This window comes from Ipomoea triloba, chromosome 5 (genome assembly GCF_003576645.1).
Source record: "Ipomoea triloba cultivar NCNSP0323 chromosome 5, ASM357664v1".
Taxonomy (NCBI): domain Eukaryota; kingdom Viridiplantae; phylum Streptophyta; class Magnoliopsida; order Solanales; family Convolvulaceae; genus Ipomoea; species Ipomoea triloba.
The window spans coordinates 23034092-23058156 of record NC_044920.1 but is presented as its reverse complement, the minus strand read 5'-3'; the positions used below and the strand labels follow the sequence as shown (position 1 = coordinate 23058156).

General features: G+C 35.0%; 1 protein-coding gene across 1 annotated transcript; it reads left to right on the top strand.

The window, feature by feature from the left end:
* Nucleotides 1–1655: 1655 nt before the first annotated feature.
* Nucleotides 1656–23152, top strand: LOC116018841 (protein SWEETIE). The gene is made up of 48 exons (XM_031258850.1): nt 1656–1971; nt 2424–2631; nt 3006–3112; nt 4003–4239; nt 4363–4452; nt 4521–4605; nt 4814–4878; nt 5606–5710; nt 6345–6434; nt 6519–6599; nt 7175–7243; nt 7348–7473; nt 7872–7975; nt 8133–8265; nt 8339–8445; nt 9408–9518; nt 10898–11065; nt 11243–11329; nt 11467–11560; nt 11738–11806; nt 11913–12035; nt 12150–12218; nt 12303–12407; nt 12655–12743; nt 13047–13203; nt 14208–14357; nt 14767–14816; nt 14965–15064; nt 15159–15215; nt 15563–15630; nt 16218–16311; nt 16673–16890; nt 16989–17118; nt 17206–17274; nt 17450–17506; nt 17679–17765; nt 17844–17972; nt 18084–18287; nt 18372–18824; nt 19134–19199; nt 19536–19633; nt 19736–19829; nt 19950–20085; nt 20199–20509; nt 20584–20718; nt 20800–20961; nt 21049–21174; nt 21908–23152. Exons 1-48 carry the CDS (start codon nt 1807–1809, stop codon nt 22730–22732), a joined length of 6663 nt encoding a protein of 2220 aa, XP_031114710.1. The 5' UTR covers nt 1656–1806; the 3' UTR covers nt 22733–23152.
* The last annotated feature ends 913 nt before the right edge of the window (nt 23153–24065 follow it).

Genomic DNA, 24065 nt, shown 5'->3' with positions numbered 1-24065 from the left:
AATTACTGAGGATGTCTCCATCTTCCTAAGAGTGTATATCTTCCTCTTCAATAATATATTGTTGTGCAGTGATTTGGCCTCATACAACTTTATGAGAGTATACTTTATGAGAGTATATCATATATCTTTTGTCGTACTTTTCTCTGCCACACTTGACAACACTTCATCAACAAGTGATAAGTGAAGATTATCAATAGTGTTGCTATGCATTTATATCCACTTGGCATCTTCAGTGAAATCAACTGGTCTTTCTCCAATTGCTGTTACGCAATTATCTTTTCTGAGAACTGCTTTCATTCTTATTTTCCACAATGAGAAATTGTTCTCATTGAACTTTTCAATCTCATACTTTAATGCCATTGTAAGTAGTGTTTTTTATTCAAATCATGAACAATATATCTAAATAGATAGTATCATATAATAGAACCATATCCACTTTGTAAATAGTACACTAGGAAAATAATTTTGGGGAAGAGAAGTGAGTCACAAATGGATTGCTTAAATACAAGTCTTAGCTAGAACTTTTCCAAGACATGTACAATCACTTTACTAGAATGGATTATAACATAAACGATACAAGAAAGATATATCTATAAACCAACTTAGGACTCTAATACCACTTGTTAAGATCGATGCGAGTTCACAATACCTAATTGCAACAATAGCAGCTTGGACTGAAAATATTAATAATGTTTTTAGTATATATATATATATATATATATATATATATATATATATATATATTCACAGTTAACCCGCGTGGGGCGGCTAAGGTTGCATGAACCCTAGCTCACGGGCTGGCCCGCAAAAGCCCACCAGAAATTATGCTCGTGGTGGGGTGGGCCGGCCCGCTTTGACAGTACTAAATATAATTAGCTTCAAACTATTTTTTTCATGGTATTAATAAAATGCTTGGTAAATAAATATATAACATTATTTTGTATTATAACTTTGATATTTGATTATAAGATATTGTAAAAAGAATATAATGGACAATGTAATAAATATCAATTGATGAATTCGAATGCAAAGATTCTTTGCATTGGAGAAAATAAAGACAATATAACTAATGAAATTATTTTTCTTATTCAAATATTTTCTAGCGAACCAAACGGGTTGTTAAGTGTGACAATAGTTGAGAATTTGCTCTTTTGATTAATATTAGGGAAAAGGTACAAATAGGCCATTGAACTATTTGGGGATAATAATTAAGCCATCGAACTCCAATAAGCTCCAAATGTATCCATGAACATGTAAAAAAAGAGCAATTAGCCCTTTTAACAGGTTACCAACAAGTTTTTGCTGATTGGGATGCCATCAAGATGCCACATGGATCTTTTTTATTTTTTGGTCAAATGTTTAGTAGGAAAATAATAAAAATAAAAGTAAAAAATAAAAAATTCACGTGTCATCCTAATTTTATCCTAATCAGCAAAAATCGGATGATAACCTGTTAAAAAGGCTAATTGTTCTTTTTTTTTTTTTACATGTTCATGGATGAATTTAAAGTTTATTGGAGTTCGATAACTTAAATAATATCCCCTAAATAATTCAATGGCCTATTTGTACATTTTTTCTTTTGATATTAATAACTTTCTCTAGATTGTGTATGTTCTTTTTCCGTTCTAATTTCTAAATCATCAAAATATTAGAGTGTAATCATCTCCCACGGTAAAACCGTGATACGCTCGGTCTCTGGCTCTCTGCTGAAGTGCTCCTTCACTGTCGCATTCCTCTTTCTGAGGCATGATATATTAGCGAACTTGTATATGCTCCAGAAGAAGAGAAGCAACGTAAATTCTAAAAATGGCGAAGAGCTATGCGAGAGAGAACGTGCCCCTATCGAGATTCGGAGTACTGGTGGCGCAATTGGAATCAATAGTCGCCTCTGCAGCTCACAAGCCTCCCGACCCTCTCCTCTGCTTTGATCTCCTCTCCGATCTCATCTCAGCCATCGATGAAGAGCCCAAGGTCAGCATTTAGTCTCCTCTTTCTCTTTAGATCTCTACTATATCATTTAGCTTCGTCTCTCATTCTACTAATCCTTTCCAATTGTTGTTACATTCCCTCGATTCTAAACCAATGCCTTTATAATTCTCTTCTCTCATTTCGTTTGAGTAGGTGTTTGAAAGAAGTATACAAGTCCAGCGCAAAATATTGGTTTTGATATTTGCTCTGGAAATGTGAACTTTGAGGCAATATATTTCGTTATGGAACTGTGTTCTTTCTTACTAACTCAGACTTTTTAACAAAAGTTACAGACTTTCTTGTGAAAATCCTTATAGTTTCTAGCAGAGTTTTGTTACCTGATGTGAATTTTATCCATAAATGGATTGTGCTAGAATTTATTCTGAATGGTTCATGATTTCATGTATTATTATTGCATGAAGTCAAGTTTCTTGATCATGATGTCCGAATTTCAGGAATCAATACTGCTATGTCAGAGGAAATGTGAAGATGCTCTTTATTCTCTACTTGTGCTTGGTGCAAGAAAGCCAGTGCGGCACTTGGCATCTTTGGCTATGGCTAGGGTCATACAAAAGGGTGATTCCATTTCAATATATTCCAGAGCTAGCAGTTTGCAGGGATTCCTCTCAGATGGAAAGAAAAACGAGCCTCACCGATTTGCTGGTTTGTCATACTTGAATTTCCTCGTTTGCCAAAGTTCAGGCATATTAAAAGATACTCCATATTTCTTTTAGGTGTTTGATATTAGGTTGTTCTCTGATTTGAAAAAATGGAATGGGTACTATGTCAAATTGTCAATGACATAATTTTATCATAGACTGCAAGATGTCCTTGTATTTTAACTTCCGAGGGGCTTAATAGATTATCCATTGTTGTTATTCTTTTGTTGATACATTGAACTTTGATGTTCTGTAGTATTACACCTTGTTACCAACTTACCATGTATGTTCTTGTTGCTTTTCCTCTATAGTACATTTCTGTAGTTGATCCCAGTGCACAAGACTCATTTTATTGAAGCTTGTCTCTGTGCTCTAAAGGTGCTGCTGAGTGCTTGGGTGAATTGTATCGCTACTTTGGGAGACGGATTACTTCTGGATTACTTGAAACAACTGCAATTCTCACAAAAATGTTGAAGTTCAATGAGGTAGTTAGTCTACAAAGTGATTTTAATATCTATCTAGTTCATGAGGTGTGTGATATCAGAATTCCTTTGCCAATACTCAATAACAGATTTTAGTAATTTTTGCATTAGAGTAACAATTGAGAAATTTCTTGCTTTTGTTTTCTCTTGTTAAATAAGGGATATTGTGGCAAAATATTACAGGCCTCACAATACATTATTTCTAGGTCAAATTTCTCAAAGTTCAACACTCTAATGGTATAACTATATAAGAACATCAGTTGACTATCTATAGACATATAACTGTGAGAATACAACTTTTTAATGATCCTGTACAAATACAGCATGGACAAGAAACTTTTAATGATGCTGAATAAGTACAATACACATAGGAACTTAGTAGGACTGTTAGTAAAAATAATATCCTAGCAATGAGACATCATAAACACCATATATTCATAATCAATATTCCATGTTTGCTGGCTTCTTCAAGAAATATCTAGCATCAGATGCCTTAATGGACACTAATATCAATGAGCACAGAGTATGGGAAAAGAAGCATAACCCATAAAATCCTTCCTTTAGACCCAAGGTCTTTCTTTCAACTCATAAATCTTCCATCACTTCCTGTCTCCTTAACTTCAAGCCTAAATATGCAATTGTTCAAAGACTTGACAAGTTAGTATAATTCAATTGCTTATAGGCAATAGGTAGTGAATTGTTACTACGATATCTTTATTTTCAGTAACTAAGCATATTTCCTCTTGATGTTAAAAATCAGTTCATGTGTTAGTTCATATTAAGATTTTGTGGATCAGTTGCATCTGCATGTAGTATGAATGTTTTTCATTTGATCCTTGCTATCTAACATTTTGTCAAGAGCATGCAACACATCTAACAACCAGTTACTTCAGGACTTTGTGAGACATGAAGGTTTTCACATGCTTCAGAATGCTTTGGAAGGATCAGGTGGCAGTGCTGCTTCCTCAGCATATACAGAGGCGTTCCGTATCATAATGCGGACAGGAATTGGAGACAAATCATTTAATGTTAGAATAGCTGCGGCTAGATGCCTGAAGGCATTTGCAAACATTGGAGGACCTGGACTAGGTGTTGGAGAGCTTGAGAGTTCATCTTCTTACTGTGTCAAGGTTGGATAATTTGTCTTTTTCTAGCTACTTACATATTTGTTAATTGTTATCCCATTTTATTTATTGATTCTAATTTTAATTATTCCTTTACTTGAGTTCAAATTTATAGCTCTAACTCTGTAGGCCCTTGAGGACCCAATACCATCTGTTAGGGATGCCTTTGCTGAAGCCCTTGGAGCACTGCTTGCTCTTGGGATGAATCCCAATGCACAGGTGAGCATATGTGGCTGCCATGCTTGATTGGTTTCTTGCTTCAACTTTTAAACTGTTATTCTTAATAGGTGCAATTGAGGGGGAAAGCTCATTTTACTCAAAAAAAACTTGAAGGAGGTCTCGAAAGGCACTTGGTTTTGCCCTTCATAAAAGGTATATCTATAGTAGCTTGCACTTTAGTTCTTTGCTTCTCTTCCTCTAGCTAAAAGGAATATGCATTTATACGTCAACAGGGGTGTGTTTTCTTATCTTTATTATTATTGATGTTGTTGTTTTTTGCTGGTGGTGGTGTTGGTTTTTAGTTCTATGTGATGGTTTATTATCGTTAGCAAATTCTGATGAACATTGATAAAATTTTCAGCTAGTGGACCTCGTTCAAAAGACTTGCGGGTTGGGCTTACCTTATCATGGGTGTCATTTCTACAGGTAGCTCATGACACAGAACATTAGCTAAAGGTGTTTTCTTATTGTGTAGTCTAGGTGAACAGTGAACTACCATTACTGGTTTACTGGATTTGAATATCTTGAGGCTTATTAGCTTATAAACTAACTTGCTTGGCTACTAATACGGTAACATGGAGAGATAAAAATATCAACTATCAAGCTCGGTTTGGATATGCATTATTTAGTAAGTGCTTATTAATAAGCTCAAAACAGCGTGCTGGCCTAGTTTGGATAGACAACTTTAATAAGTTCTTTTAAGATAGATGCTTTTCAATAAGCTCTAAACAACTTATATGGGTTTACCATTTCAACTGAACTTTGGTAAGCTGTTTTCAGATTATTCTAATAAGCTCCTTGAAATGGCTTTTGGAAATAAGCCCAAAATAGCTTTTCAAAAGACATAAACTCTGTTTTAAAAAAAAAAAAGAAAAAAAGAAGACATAAACTCTAATTTCCGAAAAAAGAAGAAGCCATAAACTCTTTTGATAAGCCTATCCAAATTCCAAACACTATAAAATCAATACAAATCATTACAGTGGTAGATAAGCTGAAAATGACCTCATTCTATAGCTGATGGTGATACTAGAAAAATGCCTTTCCTAACTTTTATGTCAGCCACAACAGATTTACTTTTTCAGTTTAGTTCTTCTGTCTTTATAACAAGTGCAAGCAAAGCACATCGACTAGAACTTCATAATTCTTTTTGCAGGCCATTCGCATGAAGTATCTTCAACCTGATAGTGAGCTTGATAAGTTTGCCACCCAAGTTATCGACATGCTTCGTGTAGACAATTCTTTTGATGCTCAAGCAGTGGTATGTTTCTTCCTTATCTGACACTTCAATTTCTATATGATTTAATGGGAGCAAAGAAATCTTCTGATCCATCAAACTTTTCTTTTATGTCCTCTCTCATTGAAATGAAAGTGGCATATGTTGAATGGAACTTAATATTTACTTTCTCTTTGTTTGCATTTTAAGAACAAAGTTTATCATTCTCCATTGTGTACTACATCTGCTTGATACCACAATGATCTCGTTGTTCAATGAAATTTTCACCCCTCTTGTATCCTTGGAGTTGGACTAAATAAATTTAACTTATGCTGGCTGAAAATTGTACTATTTGGAGCTCTGCATACCCAGAACCATACAGCTATCCAGCCTTAAGTATGCTAGGCTTTAAGCTCTATGTGTGGGTGTATGCAATCAACAAAGATGATAGATTTTGGTAACTGGAACTCTTTAGTAGTCATTTGTCATTGTCATACAAAATCATTATTGATAATGCTGTCTACAAAGGCTCTTTGTGAATTTATTAAAAATTGGCTGAGCAGAAGAATTTGGCATTTTAATTAACAATCATTCAGAATTGCACAAATCTTTGATATATTATCATAGACTTTGCAAATTTATTCAGTTTCTAAATGGTCTGCCTTGTACTTGTTTGAAGGCATGTGTCCTTTACATTCTTCGCGTTGGTATAACGGATCAAATGAGTGAAGCTACTCAAAGTGGCTTCTTGGTTGTTTTGAGCAAGCAGGTTTTTCATAGCTATCCTTTTTACCTTTATCTTTTGAGTGCTTGTATACTTCATTCAGATGATCTAATGTTACTTGGTCTGCAGCTTCAATCTCCTGATGCCACTCCTTCAATGCGAGTTGCTGCTTTACGTACTCTGTCCTATGCTTTGAAAACACTGGGCGAGGTGAAACATACTTTCAGGAGTCTACATATTTTTGCCTGAATCTCTTCTTTCTTAAAACTTATGTTCTTGTTCTTACCATTGACAACTAGCTAATGTTATCAAGAAGGCTGAAGGCATTCAACCAGTTTTTGATATATCGAAAGAAAAGTTCCATGAGAGATATATATGTATTGGACAAAATTGTGAAGAAAAGAAAACACACAAAAGCTGAGCAGCAGAATTGGTTAATGATAAATTTTTTGATTTATTACTTTTTTCTTTTGGGAATGGATACTGGGGATTGGGGGAGCTTGACAAGAGTTGTTTCTTTTTGATTTAACATGATTAACTAGTTCATGCTTTTAAATTAACTGCTGAGAGGGTAAACTGGATTCTCCTAATAATTAAGACCAGGCCTAAGATCATACTGATAGTACCTGTGATAACCCATGAAAAGAAAGCCCAAGAGTTCTATAATACCTCATTAAAGCATAAATTTAAGCAATTCTTTGTCAAATAACATTTTTATTTGCCATGGGGAAGTTGATATATGTATTGGCTTCTAAAGGTCGTATTTAAGTATGCTCAATATTCAGGTGCCTGCAGAATTCAAGGAAGTTCTTGATAACACTGTTGTTGCAGCAGTTTCTAATCAGTCACCACAAGTAACTTTCTGAATTTTTGATTTCTAAGTAGTTCAATTTATTAAATGAATTTCTTTTAATACCATTTTGCCATTTTGCCATTTTGGTTTCTATGCATTTCCTAGGTACGTGTTGAGGCTGCATTGACATTGCGTGCTCTTGCTGAGGTTGATCCTACTTGTATAGGTGGTTTAATTTCTTATGCAGTAACCATGCTTAGTGCAGTCAGAGAGAACATTTCATTTGAGAAGGTAAAACTGAAGCAGTAGTTAAAATCAGAATCTGTGTTTTTGTTCGCAGGCTGCTACAACTTTCTCTTATTATCTATGTTTGTTGTCACTGTAAATTTATAATCCTTCATGCTTCTTGAGGGTCTAGTTCTCCTCCTTGACCTTCTTTGGTAACAATTTCTGGACCTGCACAAATAATGAAGAGCATCATTTTCTCAGCATTTATGAATTCTCTGCTTAGCTATCTCTAACTTATTGTGATTTATTATCTATCCTAATTTCTCCCTTGTGTACTGTTTACTAGTCTTGTCTCATTTGTGGTTCTAGAGATGGGTTTCAAAAAATTTTCCCCAATTTTCCCCACATGCCTTTTACTACATGAGCTATTTAATCTAGCTTTGCTTCTTTGCATGATATAGGGAACTAATTTAAAAGCTGAGCTGGACTGTCTGAATGGTCAAGCTGCAGTTTTGGCAGCATTGGTTTCTGTTTCTCCAAAATCACCTCTTGGTTATCCAGCTAGGTATTGTTTTTCATTGTTGATGCTTAAATTCTTTCTCCTCTGCTATAAGCTCTGTTACTGTCATATATCAACACTTAAATATTTTTAAATAAGTGGTTTATTATGTTCTCTTCTTTTCGAGTGAGGGAAGTTGATAAGGGGGTTTGTATCATTCCAGATTGCCCAGATCAGTTCTTGAAGTTTCCAAGAAAATGCTTTTAGAATCAAGTAGAAACCCTACTTCGGCTGCTGTTGAAAAGGAAGCTGGATGGATGCTTTTATCATCTCTGCTGTCTTCCATGCCAAAACAGGTAAAAAAAGGTTCCTGGTTTATTTGTGAAGCATCTAAATGTTGATTGTTAAGGATCATATTGATGGGTGCAGGAGCTTGAAGAAGAAGTTTTTGATATTCTTTCTCTATGGGCAACTGTGTTCAGCAGAAATCCAGAACGCCATATTAGCGAAACAGTAGATTTGCCATCAACTTTATGGTTAGATAATCCTTTATTGTGTTAAATTTGTACCTCTTTTTTGTTGTTGTCATTGCCAACTGTGTTTATTGCATCTAAAGTTGTGCACCATAATATGTTCTCTTTCAACTTTCTCTGAAACTCCAGGTTTTTTTTTTTCCCATGCAAACCTTGAAGTTTGTTGGGTTTTTATTTTCATGGACTTTTTTTTTTTTTTTTTCCCTCCATTTAGCACATTTATGCATTACTTGAGAATTTGAAATATTTATTGCTTGTTGTCTACTTCAAGGCCTAGAGCATTTATGTTCTGGAGGGAACAAAGAGTGAAGGGGAAATTTGAAGAATACCGGAGTGGACTTTATTTATTTATTTAATTTTAAATACCATCTAAACATATTATTGTGCTATCTGTTATTGTAAGATGGTTTGACAGATTAAACATTGATTATCTGCATCCAGTGCACTCTTATCTATCAAATATTGTTTGCATAATTGCATCATAAATGGAGTCAGGTATTTAGTTTCTTTGTCTCCTTTTTCCGTTCTGGGAATTTTTTTTTTTTTTTTGCCGTGGTGGGGGGGGGGGGGGGCTTAACCTTCTTAAAAACCGTTTTTACTTAAGTGAATAGCATTAGATGCCATGTTGTGCTAGGACTGTCTAGGACAAGTACTTTATAATCTCAATATCTAATGCTCTATGAGGAACCTTAATCCTTCAAAGAGAGTGTAGCAACATCGTTTTCTGTCTAGAAGCTCTACATTTATTAGGAGGAGAAAAGATGTGTATTTTAAATCATTTATCTGCCTTCTTGTTCCTATTTTGCATTGTTTTTTGCTCCTATATCTCTTTGGTGATTGTATGCGCATTTTTTTCAGTAATTTATCTTTCATGCTTATTTATGATGCTTTACCCTTAATTAATTTCTTTAAAATTTTTTTAATGAAAGTTTTGAAAAATGAACATCGTCTTTACTTCCCTCTAGTGTATGGTCTGCTGCAATGGATACGTTCACAGTGTTTATAAAATGCTTTCTTTCATCTGATGCTGTAAGCAAGGGGATCTTACTTCAACCAGTGCAACTATATCTTAGTAGGTAACAACATTAAACATGTTTATTTTCCCTGCATCATCTGGATTATTATTGGCTATGTATGTTTCTTTATCAAATGTTTGTGGAAAGAAACCATTTCCTTTTTGTTTTTGTTGTTTGCTTGTTTGTTTATTTATTAAATTTTTGTTTTGTTTTGTTTTGTTTTTTTTTGTTAATCAATTAATTAATTTTTATATTTTAAAATTGTTTTTGCTTTTGTGGGTGTAGAGAAGTCAATAAGTAATTCTTGAACTATAGATGATTGGATTTGTCTTTTGGAGCTAGGAAGCCTCATTTAAACTTTATATCTACTATTACTAGCCAGACCTTCTGGGTGCATTTATCTGAATCTATGATGCTTACAAACCTCTGAGAGGGTAGCATTTTCCTGTTTCAAAAACGTTTCTATGCCGTTTCCTAATAAAATAAAAGTTTCAGGTCATTTCGGAATTAACCAAAAAACCAAACACGTTTCAGGTTCAAAATTTAACAAAAAAATTTCCTGGATCAAAATATGAAAAATTGAAATTAAAACCTAAACTTTGTCTTTTACTCCTAAGACCTATGTCACCAATTCTGTTCCTCGCTTTAGTCTTCAAACTCCTAAGACCTATACCGTCGAATCCTGCAAGGCAGTTGCATGTACCAACGTCCAGCTTTCGACATTAGGCTACCTACTTCATTGTTGTGAAAGGAATCAGAGTACTTATTCCCTTCCTCTTGATGTGAAAGGAATTGGAATAGTTATCCTTTATTCATTCATTTAGAAGGAAGTCAAGGAACAAATTATTTCCAAAAAGTGTTGAAAACTTTGTTTTTATTCACAATGATCTGTCTTCTATCAAGGAATACCTTTAAATATTATGCTGACAAATAAAAAATGTGGAATGTTAGAGGGGACGAATTTGTGAGCATAGAAGGTGTTGGCATCCTTCACTTTGCCAACCTATTTTTTTTAGATGAGGCTGAGCTAGAATTTGTATTTTTTAATGAAGATGCTAATGAAAACATAAACAGTTAGAATGTTTAAATTTAAGAATATTTTGGACTTTGGACATTGTGTTCTTATTTCAAATAGACTCTGGTATTTAACTATTTATTAGTGATTTAGTGTATTGCTCTTATTTATTAGTTTAATACTTTTAATTATGAAAGTATTAGATAATTCATATTTAAGATGATTTTTTTTTTGCAAATATACCCCTGTATTTTTATATTTACATGTTTCCCCAACATTTCATTTCCTACATTTTTTGAAATTGTTGTTTCCTTGTTTCCAGTTTCCATGCTATATAGATCTGATCTTTAGGACTCACTAGGGAAGTAAAATGGAAATGCAAATAAGTATTGCTAATACTTTGAAATCCAATGTGTTTAAGCAGGGCCCTTTCCTACATATTGCAATTGGTAGCTAGAGACCACAGGAATGCAAAACCTGGAGTGGATGTATTTATCATCAAGACACTGCAAGCTTATCAGTCCCTTTCTGACCCAAATGCATATAAAAGTGACCATGCACGCATTGTTCATGTTTGCACCACACCATTTAGGTAATCAATAATTTTGGCTTGCATATAAGTGGCCCTTGTATATTTTCATTTATTTTAATCACTAGTCTTTATATTGAAGGACTTATTTTGAACACACAAATATATTCCTTTCTGTTAGTGAATCATTGCTCCTTTTATTTCTAAGCTTATTTTTATTTTTTCTTGGAATGGCAACAGGGAAGCTTCTAAATGTGAGGAAAGCTCATGCTTGCGCATGCTTTTAGACAAGAGAGATGCGTGGCTTGGTCCTTGGAACCCTGGAAGGTCTCTGCCTGTGTCTTTCTTAACTGTGTCCTTTTCTTTTATAGGCAATATTTCATTCTCATACAAATTACTCAGGTGGTGCCATTGCCAATTCATTTGAATAATTGATTGTCAATCTTTTTGCTTATTGTACTCAGAGATTGGTTTGAAGATGAACTTCGTTCATTCCAAGGGGGAAGAGATGGTGTATTGCCTTGTGTGTGGGAACATGAGCCTCCCAGTTTTCCTCAGGTAAACCATTCTTCTGTTCCCCTTCCTCATTCCCACACCCCAGGCCAAAGGTAGCGAAAAACAAAAGTCAAAAGCGGTTCTGCTTTGCAACATTCAGATTTTGCAATTATTTGCTTGGGGAGCTTATTAATTCTTGACTTTAAAGCCAGTACTAATACTTATCTTTTTATCTTGAAGCCGGAGACTATAAGCAAATCGTTGGTGAATCAAATGCTTCTCTCCTTTGGAACCATGTTTGCTTCCCAGGTAGGTGAATGTGGTTGATGACTTGGCTTTGAGCTCTTGTTGTGTTTTCTGTGGTTGAAACATCTGGGTTTTGTCAGTTCAATTCAATATTCCTATTTCATCCCAGGATAGTAAGGGCATGCTCTCACTTCTTGGCACGGTTGAGCAAAGTCTAAAAGCTGGAAAGAAACAGGCTTGGCATTCTGCTAATGTCACCAATATATGTGTGGGATTACTTGCTGGGTTGAAGGTTCTCTTTAGTTGGTTTTTTCCCTCTATCTCTCTCTCTTTCACACACACACACACACAGATATTGTGAATTTTCAATGTCTTGTACCCTTATTTGATGTCCATGCTGACACAGGCATTGCATGCTTTACGTCCTGAGCCCCTAGGACTGGAAGTACTGAATGCAACACAATCTATTTTTCAGGTTTTCTGCTATTTGAACTCAGTTTTGCTCAAAGTACATTGGTAATACATGATTGATTTCTTATATTTCTGTGCAATTTTACAGATTATTTTGGTTGAGGGTGATATCACTGCATCTCAACGCAGAGCACTGTCAGAAGGTCTTGGTCTAGTAGCACGACTTGGGAATGATGTATTCACTGCCAAATTGGTTAGTTGAATATGGTTTCTAACCTATCTTCTTGCTCTGTTTTCAAAGTGTTTGCATGCTAAATTTGTCATATTGCAGAAATTAAAATTTTATAATATTTGCTACTTAGTTTCCATATATAACTGTCTTCTCTAGGTAGTGACTGGCTCATTTTCTGTTGCTGACTTGTAAACATGCTGTTGGGTTCTTCCTTCTATCTTCTTTGTGCATGCTGCTGATGTGAACTGACTAGCTTTTGTTATCACAGACACGATCTTTCCTTGGTGACATACATAGCGGTGCAGATTCACATTATGCTGCTTCAATTGCCCTTGCGCTTGGCTGCATTCATCGCAGGTAGTCCTGAGACTTGAAGATCTTGATTGGTTTTGGTCTTAATTTAGCTTCAAGAATCTAGTAAGAGTTATTACATAGAAAACCAGTTACTGGAGGTAGTGGGAACTGAAAATTCATTGCAAATGCATTTCATTGCATACTGAATAATTTAGTTGAGGTAGAGCTGCCTGGTGATCCCTAGGTTGCAGCACATCCGGTCGTTAACTCCTCGTGCTGCTGCACTGCATTGCTCTTGCATTCATTACTATTTATTTGTTCTTCTAAGCTGTGTGGAAGACTGAATGCTGTCGATCTTGGTTGCAGTGCAGGGGGAATGGCATTGTCAAGTTTAGTGCCTGCTACTGTCAACTCTCTGTCTTCTCTTGCTAAAAGTTCAGTCACTGGTTTGCAAATTTGGTCTTTGCATGGACTTCTCTTGACCATTGAAGCTGCTGGCTTGTCCTATGTTTCTCATGTTCAGGTATCTAAGTATGGTGGCTATACTATCAGACACTGGTTTGATTTTAAATTTGGCATCTTTTTATTTTATTTTTATTTTATTTAATTTGGCATCTTTAATCCTTCTTCATACCTAACAGTCTTATAAAAAAAATTGAAATCCAATGAGCACAAGTTGTTCAAATTATAACTCTTAAACATAAGATTGTTGGTTTCCATTCTCCCATTCTATGGAACTAAGGCTTGAGTTTTGGTACATTTCCATAACATGATAAATAGCATAATAGATGTGGTAACTCTGAAGTTAATAAGAAAGTTTCCTGTCACAAAAACTTGATAATATGTTTGTTTCACTGTTAAAAAATGATTGATATGAGTCTTTATTAATACACTGAAGTTATGAGATCTTGAGAAGACATCAAGATGCAATTTAGGTAAAATGGAAACAGCATCTACTGTTGCTCTTAAATATATAAATATGTTGCTTCAGATGTTCATTAGCAATTGTTAATTAGCTATTATTTTCCAGGAGTCTCCCCCTCCCCCCCTTTTTTTTTTTTTGACAAATACGACATCTTTAAGCAGATTCTTTTAATTTCCTATTGTAGACTTATAGTGATTATGGTTTCCCCAAACCCTAAGTGATGCAAGACTTTTGTACACTAGATAGATCGGACATTTCTATGTGTAGTACGGTTTCCCTGCCCTTGCCCGATGCACGAGTCTTGCACCCTAAGATCAAACCATTCTAATGAGTATGGTTTTCCTCCCACCGTCTACTTAGTCACTGATGCTTCATCATGATATTTTCTGACATAGCATCCAGAGATTGAACTTACGATATTATTTCATTATACTTTTCATGCTGTTGTTGGGAACTTGCATTATGTCCTATTACTTGCTTCAAAATTTGTATATCAGTACATTATTACATCAAATAATTTATTTTTGGGTTGCTCTGGTAGGTTTTGAGTAAAATGTTTTCTTTCTGTTGCTTGATTTCCTGCTATTATCTTTCTTTTTCAGGCAACACTTGGCCTTGCTACAGATGTTCTTTTGTCCAATGAGATTGGCTCTACTGACCTGCAACAGGGAGTGGGCCGCCTTATAAATGCTATCGTTGCTGTTCTTGGTCCTGAACTTGCTCCTGGAAGTATCTTCTTTTCCCGCTGCAAGGTAGGTTACTTAGATTGCAAGAAACTTGGCATATGGTGTGGACAAAAATTGGCAGTGCCTTTTTGTATAAAAAAAAATTTCATGCCCATTCTCTAATGGTAATGGTGCTTTTCTTGAGGAGCAACTCTAAGTAACAGCAGATGATTTTTCACTTGAAACTGTGAATGTTCTCATTTTCTTTTTTTTTTTTTTTTTTTTTTTTTTTTTTTGTGTTTTGTTTTTGTTTTTGTTTTGTTTTGTTTCATAATATTATGAATATATAATATATTACAATCAATTAATAGATGAATACACAAAATTAGCAAAAGTTAAAGCCCCAACCTCAGGGGGGGGACCTTCATCATAACTTTCTTGTTTTCTTACTTATGTCTTTTAAGAATTATTATCTTGAGCTCGTGTTTCTATTCAGTCTGTCATTGCAGAGATTAGCTCCAGGCAAGAAACTGCAACACTACTTGAGTAAGCCCACTTGGAGAATTTATATATGTAGTGATGTTTTTATGTTTTCTATTGGCAACAAAGAGTGGGTTCATTTCAGCCTAGCTCTTCAAAGTTATTTAGCTTGCTTTGTTTCTGTTTTCCTTAAAGTTCCTTGTATAATTGACAGGAATGTCCGCTTCACACAGCAACTAGTACTCTTTGCACCACAGGCTGTTAGTGTGCATTCCCACATTCAGACACTCCTCCCTACCCTCTCCTCAAGACAGGTACTCTTCTCTTTTTTAGCTGGGGACCAGTATGTGTTTCACAGATAATTTTATAAATGTGAATGGTGAAACTGATTGGTTCCATTTGCAACAGCCAACATTGAGGCATCTTGCTCTGTCTACTGTTCGACACCTCATAGAAAAGGACCCGGTTGGTAACATGGTTTTGTATTCATCTGCCAAACATTACTTTGAATGTTCCATCTTATCAAGCCATTAGAATCTTTGATGGGACAGAGATGTAAAAGCAGTTTTCTTTTTAAAAAAAAAAAATTTTTAATGTGTTTTTTTTTTCCTGTGCTATAAAATCTTATTTTCTTATGTCCTTCTGGACTTCTTTTGTATTTCTAGAAAAATCTGAATGCATCTGAGAAAAATAGTTTTGAACAAAATGAGTTGAATCCAACAGAATTATTAAATGTCATTTATTCACATCATAAGATTCAAATTGATTGCACTAAGCTGATGATAGTCACATTTACTAATCATCTTTTATAGGTCTCTGTCATCAATGAACAAATAGAAAATGCATTGTTCCACATGCTTGATGAGGAAACTGATGCTGAGTAAGTTGATTGTTTGATTATGATTGTGAAAGTATTGTATCAGGATTCAGGCTTTGGGTCTTGGAAGACGCTTTGTGCTCGGTCTTGGATCATTCCTTTAGTAAACATATTATGGAATATCACATTATCAATAACATTGAAAGATTTTACTAATCCAATGCCAAAAGAAAACAAACTTTTTTGATTGTTGAAGTGTTGTATCAGGCTTTGGGTCTTGGAAGATGCTTTTTGGTTGGTCTTGGATCATTCCTTTAGTAAAACTATTATGGAGTATCACATCATCAATAACATTGACATATTTTATTAATCCAATGCCAAAAGAAATGAAAACGAAAAAACATGAGCTGATTTTGTGTATGAAAATTTTTCTTGTTTTCTGTCTATATTCACCATATTCTTACTCTTAACATATCAAATTAGAAACTATAGAAACCTAAGGAGTGTTTACTTGATGTTTGTTCCTCCCTTCACAGAAGTCTTTATATGACATTTAATTCCATTCCCGATGTCTCGTGATTGTGCTTAAATTCGGTCTAGATGATCTTTTATGTGCCATGTACCTAAGTTTGAATTCTATTATTTTGCAGGATTGGTCGTTTAGCTCGTACCACAATCATGCGGTTGCTTTATGCATCATGCCCATCATGTCCTTCTCACTGGCTTTCAATATGTCGCAACATGGTAATATCATCTTTTCTGTGCTTAATTGCTTATTGTGTAACCTTCATATTTGACTTGAAGTATGATCAAGTTTGGGTCAGTTATGAAACGAAGACTGTTTTCATGAATTTATGGAGCTTGAATCATGTGATTTTCATAACCTTGCCATCAGTTCCAGATTCTTCTTATATTATTATAATTGTTGTTGTTGTTGTTGTTATTATTATTGTTGTTGTTGTTGTTGTTACTATTGTTGTTATTATCATTATGATTATTATGATTGTTGTTGTTGACATGTTATACCAAATTGTGGGTAAAAGGTTGATTCTATTGGATTGAGATTGATTACTGACAACTAACATATGTTTTTACTTTTACCTAGATCCTTGCTTTATCATCAAGGGATGCCAAGACTAGGGACAATATGGATAGTGATTCAAGTGGTCCAGGTGGTGAGACAAGATTGCATTTTGGTGGAGATGAGGAAAACATGGTCTCTAGCTCCAAAAGCCAATCTCCTCAGAGTTATGCATTTGGTTATTCCAGCATTTATTCCAAAGACAAACACCTTAGATATCGGACAAAGGTTTTTGCTGCTGAGTAAGTGAGCAAACTATTGTTTTTGTGTTATTTTATTTAGACATATTTCAGTACTAGGAAGGATGGTTGGTTATGCAGCTTATTGCTCTTGAATTCAGATGCTTGAGTCATATACCAGAAGCTGTTGGAAAGAATCCTGCTCATTTTGACCTTGATGTAACTGGAGGACATCGTTCTGGTGATTGGCTAGTTCTTCATCTGCAAGAGCTCATTTCACTGGCCTATCAGGTGGAAGAAAAAAGAAATTAATAGCATCTTATGACAATTTCCTTGCAATGAAATTTGTAAAATATCTCTCGAAATAACTTCTTGCAGATCAGCACCATTCAATTTGAGAACATGCGTCACATTGGTGTAGCACTTCTAAGTACCATTATGGACAAGGTACCAGTGCATCATTAGCCATTAATGTGGTTGTTGATCATATAGAAGAGCATTATTTTAATCTTTGTAAAAATGTATTTTTTTCTTCATTCAGTTCCATCTATGGTACCTTTTCCTTTGCATTATTTCAAGTATGATTTGGTTGTGATATTTTATATTTAACATTACGTGTCAGTTTGAAACTGTTTCGGACCCTGAGCTTCCTGGACACCTCCTTCTGGAGCAATACCAGGTCCAAACATTCTTTCCTTATATTGTCTGAATCTTTATTTTCTAAGTATACTTATGGAATATACTTAATGTTATACATTAGCAATGGTGTAAAAGTTAAAATTTCCTAATTATGCAAGCACTATGCTACTTGTATTTATTTACTAAAGCATATTTCATATTGATGTTAACAGGCCCAACTTGTTTCAGCAATTCGAACAGCATTGGACTCATCTTCTGGTCCTGTACTTTTGGAAGCAGGCTTACAGCTTGCAACTAAGGTTTTAAGTTATCAAATACTTTTTGTTTCAAGTGAAAATTGATTGCCTAGTGCTGACATGATGACATAAAAATTACAGATATTGACATGTAAAATTGTCAGTCATGACCAACTTGCTGTAAAACGGATATTTTCATTGATCTCTCGACCTCTAAGTGAATTTGATGACCTCTACTACCCATCATTTGCAGAATGGGTATCATGTAAGGTTGGTTGACTCTGGTTCTTGTTTTCTGAGTTTCTCTAACTGAACCAATTTGTTAAGACTGGGCAGTTGTCAGTTTTGACCAACACTTTTTTTTGATAATCTTCTGTCTAGATCAAAATAAGGCTTCTGACTGCTCATGCCTCTTTGAAATGTTATACATATACATTCTTGAGAAACCAACATAGTGGGATTTCTGATGAGTATCTAGCTTTATTACCGCTGTTCTCTGAAAGTTCAAAAGTTCTGGGTATTTACTGGCTCGGTGTTTTGAAAGACTACAGTTATGTCTGCTTCCGTTCACATCCTAAAGAAAGTGTGAGTTTTGAATTTCTTTCCATCTTTTTTTTTTACCCCTTTCTCTGATTTCTATGGATTAACAACTTTGACTGTGCACTGCAGTGGAAACCATTCCTTGATGGAATTCAATCTTCATTAGTTTCAACTAAATTGTTGCCATGTTTAGAGGAATCCTGGCCCCTAATCCTACAAGCAGTTGTATTAGATGCAGTTCCTACGAACTTTGTGGCTAAGGAATCTTCTGCTACTTATAATGAATCACAAAGTACCTTCATCTCTGGATATAGCATGGTTAAAGTGGGGTTAGAAGACTTTCAATTTTTGTGGGGCTTTTCTGTTCTTGCTCTGTTTCAGGGGCAAGCTCATTCTCTAGGTGATTATATGATGCCGATGGGCTCTGCAGAATCTGAAATAAGAGATGAATCTTCTCTTGATGTGAATTCTGTAGACTCAAAGCTATGTGACACGTTGTTGCCTGTATTTCATGCTCTGTCTACAGAAAGATTTTTCAGTGCAGGATTTCTGACTGTGGATATCTGTAGAGAACTGGTGCAGGTAATGTGAATGCTCTCTCAATTACAACCCCCACAAATCCCCCACTATTTTGCCTCTTAAAGTTTTCCCTTTATTATAGCTGTTGTGATTTACAATTTTTGTGGAGGTTGCACATTTTAGGGTTCTGGGTAGTTTTTGTAAGCTTATTGTGTGCATTATACTATTCCTTTGAAGTCATAACATTTTAGATCAAGTTCATGTTACTATAGTCTATACTCTATACTAGTTCTAACATTTTTTCTTTAGTTAGGCAATCTAATTAGACATGTCTGGTTTCCACTCTGATCACTTCTTGCAAATGCATTTCAGGCCTTCTCTTTTTCCATTTGTGTCAAAGATGCATGGGACTCTCTTGCTATCTCAGTTTTATCACAGGTACTTATGGCATCCTCCTATAATTTAGTTGGACATGTCCTGGATCAGAATTATGCTTTCACTGTAATATTGTTAATTTTGCAATATGTTATGTGCTTTCATAACCAGATATTGCATAACCTTCATTCTTCTTTTACTCCATTGATGCCAACTCCTATTTAGCTAATGGCTTATTTTACCCTGTACCTGATCTTATGATAAAGTCAGAAAATGGACTATTTTTTAAAAGTTACTATGCATGTGCTTGTGTCTTTTTGTGTTGATAAATATGCAATTTGGTTCTAGTGCTTGATGTCTTATTTTTTTCCCCCATTTTCTTTTGGGCTACTCTAACAGATTGTTCAGCATTGTCCCAAAGAATTTCTCGAGACAGAAAATTTTCCATATCTTGCAACAGAACTATGTTTGGCATTTTTCTTTAAATTCTTCTTGAGGTACTAATCTGTTTTGACAAAACTGTAGTTCTTATATTATTGTAGTCTGCTACCTTGAAAATTTGTAATATAGTAATAGTTCCTAGCTGTTTTTTGGGTCAGCGATGCAAAATCTCAATACCATTCAGACTGGGAGAATATGATTTCTGTGACACTTACTACTGCTGCAGTGCTTCTGAGGCGGTTTGAACCAAAGGTTGGCAATATCACACTTTATGCTTCTACCTTTTTTCCAGAGGAATGATATTGTGGCTAAGGTTATGCACTCATCACCTGTTTGAATTATTAAAGTTCTCTGATCATAATTTCTGTACAGATGGGCTTAAAGTCACTATTGGCTTTTACATTGGTTGGCTACAAATGCATTGGGTTTGCAACAACTGACATATGCCTTATAAGAGTTAAAGATTTTGTCCAGTCTATCACTTCTTCATTACAACAATATATTACTGGTAAGTACCTATGATTTGCATAGTAAGTCTCCAGGAGCCTAATATTATGTTGTTTCATTTTCTGTAATTGTATGATTCGTGATGGGATCCCCCTCAATTTCTTGTAACTACAGCTACACCTGACCTTGGAGATGATGAAGTCCAGTCCTTCACTACAACTACCAGAGCTTGTCTGAGTGCAAGTGCTAGTTTAATCAAGGACTGTATTGAGAGCATTCACCAATCTGAAAATAAGAAGTCCAACATGTTAAAACTGCTGTTGATGAAGCTTGCTATGTCCTTGGAGCAAACTATTACACTGGCTAAAGTTTCCTTTGAAATTGAACACCACAGAGAAAATGAAGAATATAAACCAATCTTATATACCACATTATGTCATAGCACTCACTGTATCAGGACTGCTCTTTGTGATTCTGAGATACAGGTAACTACCTTATATATTACATGCAACATCAAGGTCACCAATCGCTATTAACCAATTGAGAAACTTTTATGCAGGTTCAAGTAATTGGCTTGCAAGTATTGAAGGGAATGCTACAAAGAGGGGTGACTACAGAATCCACCTCTTTCATAATATTTTTTGTTGGGGAACTTATGGAAGATATTATTGCAGTAATCCACAAATCCTTAAAGGTGTGCTTTACTGTCAAGAATTTATGATTTTCAATTCGTTGTTTGTCACTCTAAAGTGTTATGGTTGTCATTTTATGGCAGAAAGTGATAAATAGGGAAGTGGTGGCCATTATTGGGGAATGCTTGAAAATATTGATGCTTCTTCAGACACTGTCAAAACATAGTGACAGTCAGAAAGGTCTTATGAATCTTTTCTTGGAAACTATTCTCATGATTTTTACAATACCAGAGGATAATTCTGAGGTACTACTTAACCACACAGTATTTGGCTTTGTTTTATCTGCCGTCTCCATTTGCCCCTTTACACATAACTGTCCACTTGAATTGCAGGAAATAAGTGATCTTAGGATCATGGCTGTAAAACTGGTCTCACAACTTGCTCAAATTTCTACTTCTGCTGTTTACTTCAAGGATGTCTTACTGGCAATGCCTATAACTCGAAGACAACAACTTCAGGTGATTGTCTTCTCTTAATATTTTTGGTTTATTTCTGTAATTTTTGTAGTACTTTAGATGTGAGGTTGTAAAAATCTTCCTAAAATTCTGCCTGATGAGGGAACTGTTCACACAGTTCTTATCTTTTGATAAATTTTAGTGTTTCATGCTAAATATGAATAGAATAATTGGAAGTAAAGTTCTCGTTTTTGTCAGGATACACAACACTCCTGTTGAATTATATTTTTGCCAGAGTATGCCCTGTGAATATAGAATTTTTGTGGGCTGATGTCTTACAAGTATTTGTGAATCTCTAAATAATTTTTAAGTTTTCGTTGACTCTACTCATTGACAATATGGTTATAGGAGGGATGAGCATAATAGCATATGCTGTAATATTAAAACGCTGGAGTGTCCAAGCCTTGTCTAAGCTTGTGCAATGGTTGGATTAACCTTGCCTATTTATGCATTCTTAGGATATTTAATCTGATTAAAGAGCTCTGATTCAGTTTTCTTCGTTTTTCATTTTTCTGTTACTTAAGTGTTTATTTACTTGTTCCCTTGCTATTTTCAATTGTTTTTGTTTGTACTACCGTGCAGTTCTCTGACCTTGATAACCCTGTGATTGTGACTAAAGAAACTCTTACTTTCCTAGAATGTTTTTCTAGTGTCCATTGAATGTCTGAATGAAAATTGATGTTCACCATGTTTCAGTGAAACAATTTGATATCTTTTACAAATAATTCACTTTCAGGATATTATCCGTGCATCTGTGAATCAAGACCAGAATCCAAGCCAGGTGAAATCCACTGGACCACCTTTATTGGTGAAATTACCTGCAAAAATGGAGGAAACTAAAGATCAAAATTTCACCTCTGCATTTCCCACAAAAGAATCTGAAGACAACTCCTTGGAAGAAGAAGAAGAAGATGATGATGATTTTGATGATGATTGGGACACTTTCCAGTCTTTTCCTGCCTCTGTCAATGGGGATCCTCCAACTTCTGAAATAGCAGTAGATTCGAATTTGACCACGAATTCATCAGTTTCAAATAGTGATTCAGGAAATAATGACCTTGAGACACAGAATAGTTCCAAACCATTGTACATGGTAGAAGAACTCAATCTCCAAGATGAAACGGCAGCTGGAGAGAACTATGAATTTGCTACAAGTAGCAGTGACCAGATACAAGAGCCCCATGATTGCCAAGATAATTTAGACCACACTGAGGAACCTGTCACTTCTGAGCAGAAGGGTACCATAGAGTTGAGCCAGGAAGGTGAACATGTCTCACCCATTCAACCTGTTGTTGAGGTGAAAGAAAAAGACTCCGAGTCATCTCAAGGAACAGGGCTAAAAATTGTTTCCACTAGTGATTCATCTTTGCCAGAGAGTTTGCACAGTACAGAGACACTATCTGATGAGGAAAGTTGTAGAGTTGGAGTAGATGATAGGAATGGAGATAAACCTGCCAAGGAACTTGATGATCAACATGACAAGGAGACAGATATCAAGGACCGAAACATAGATAAAGACTCAACGGATAATATCCATTCTTCAGAAGATACAGAAGGTTGAAAGAAAGTCTTTATATATCAGAGACTGATAATCAATAGACTCTGCAAAGTCAAATAATTGGTATGTTGTTTCTCACTGTTGCTGTTTTATGACCTTAGCAATCATGAGGAAGCATTTTCCCCTACAGACATACATAATGATACTGGGAATGATAAATCTGACCAACAATACTCCAGAGTGGCCCAAAGTGAAATTTGTTGTTGTTACGCTTATCATTATGATTATCATATGTATGTAAAATAGTCTCTTGATTTCAGAACACTTGGAATACAAAACCTTTTGCAATGCCAACAATAGATGTGATTAAACTTCTCCCTATGGCTAGTCTGTAATACAATCATTTCTTAGACAAATTTCAGCTTGCTGTATGTTCTGGAACTGTTCTCATTTCAATTCATTTCTTGTTTGCCCTCTTGTGTATATTGAATTAAATTACTTAAAGAGATTTTACCAAGAAGATCAATGAGTATATTGAATTTTAAAAAATAGAAGAGTTATTTTCAAAATGTTGCATATTGGATAGTATTGAGTATTCCAACTATTATTGCTTTTGCATAAAGAAGTATCTCAAAGTAGAAATTGCTAAATCCTAGTTACGATCAAGTATGTCATTCTTGAGTTATGGAAATACAATGGTACCTCACCAGAGAAGTATATAATCACGATAAGTGCCTTCAATTTTATTTTTTATTTTTTATTTTTTATTTTATTTTTTTTTACGAACTTTAAAATAATCATATCTCTTAAGACTCGGTTTGTGAAATGTCTCTATGGGCACACGATCTTAATGCATAAAGACCATAATCTTCTCACCAATTCAAGGGTTCACCGGTATAGATGTACGAAGTGTATGAGGAATGTTTCTTGTCCTTTCGTGATAAGAGTTGTTGGGCACACTATCCAAGGATACGTGACAAAAAGATATCTGACAGTATGCAAATATGTTTTTTGGACCTGCACCAATTAGAAAAATTCATTTCACTTAAAAGAAAATGATTTTTACCCATCCTAATGGTGTGTTGCGGAAGAAGTTACAAACTAAAATGATTTCAAAAGCTATTGTGCAAAGAGTGCCCAACCATTTTTCAAAGAGCTAAAACGCTTCAAAGGATCATCTAGATTCTATCATATTCTGAGTTTCTCAGACTAAACTTCCTTAGGGATCAAAACTTATTTCTTTTAAGGCAAGTTGATGGGCGACCCTTGATGAAGGTGGTGAGGTAGTGATGATCGTGCAAATTGATGAAGAAAGTCGTTTGAAGGATTGTCATTTAGTGGTAGCAAGTAACATAGTTGGCTTGGTTTGTAACTAGAGTGAAACTTTTCACCTGAT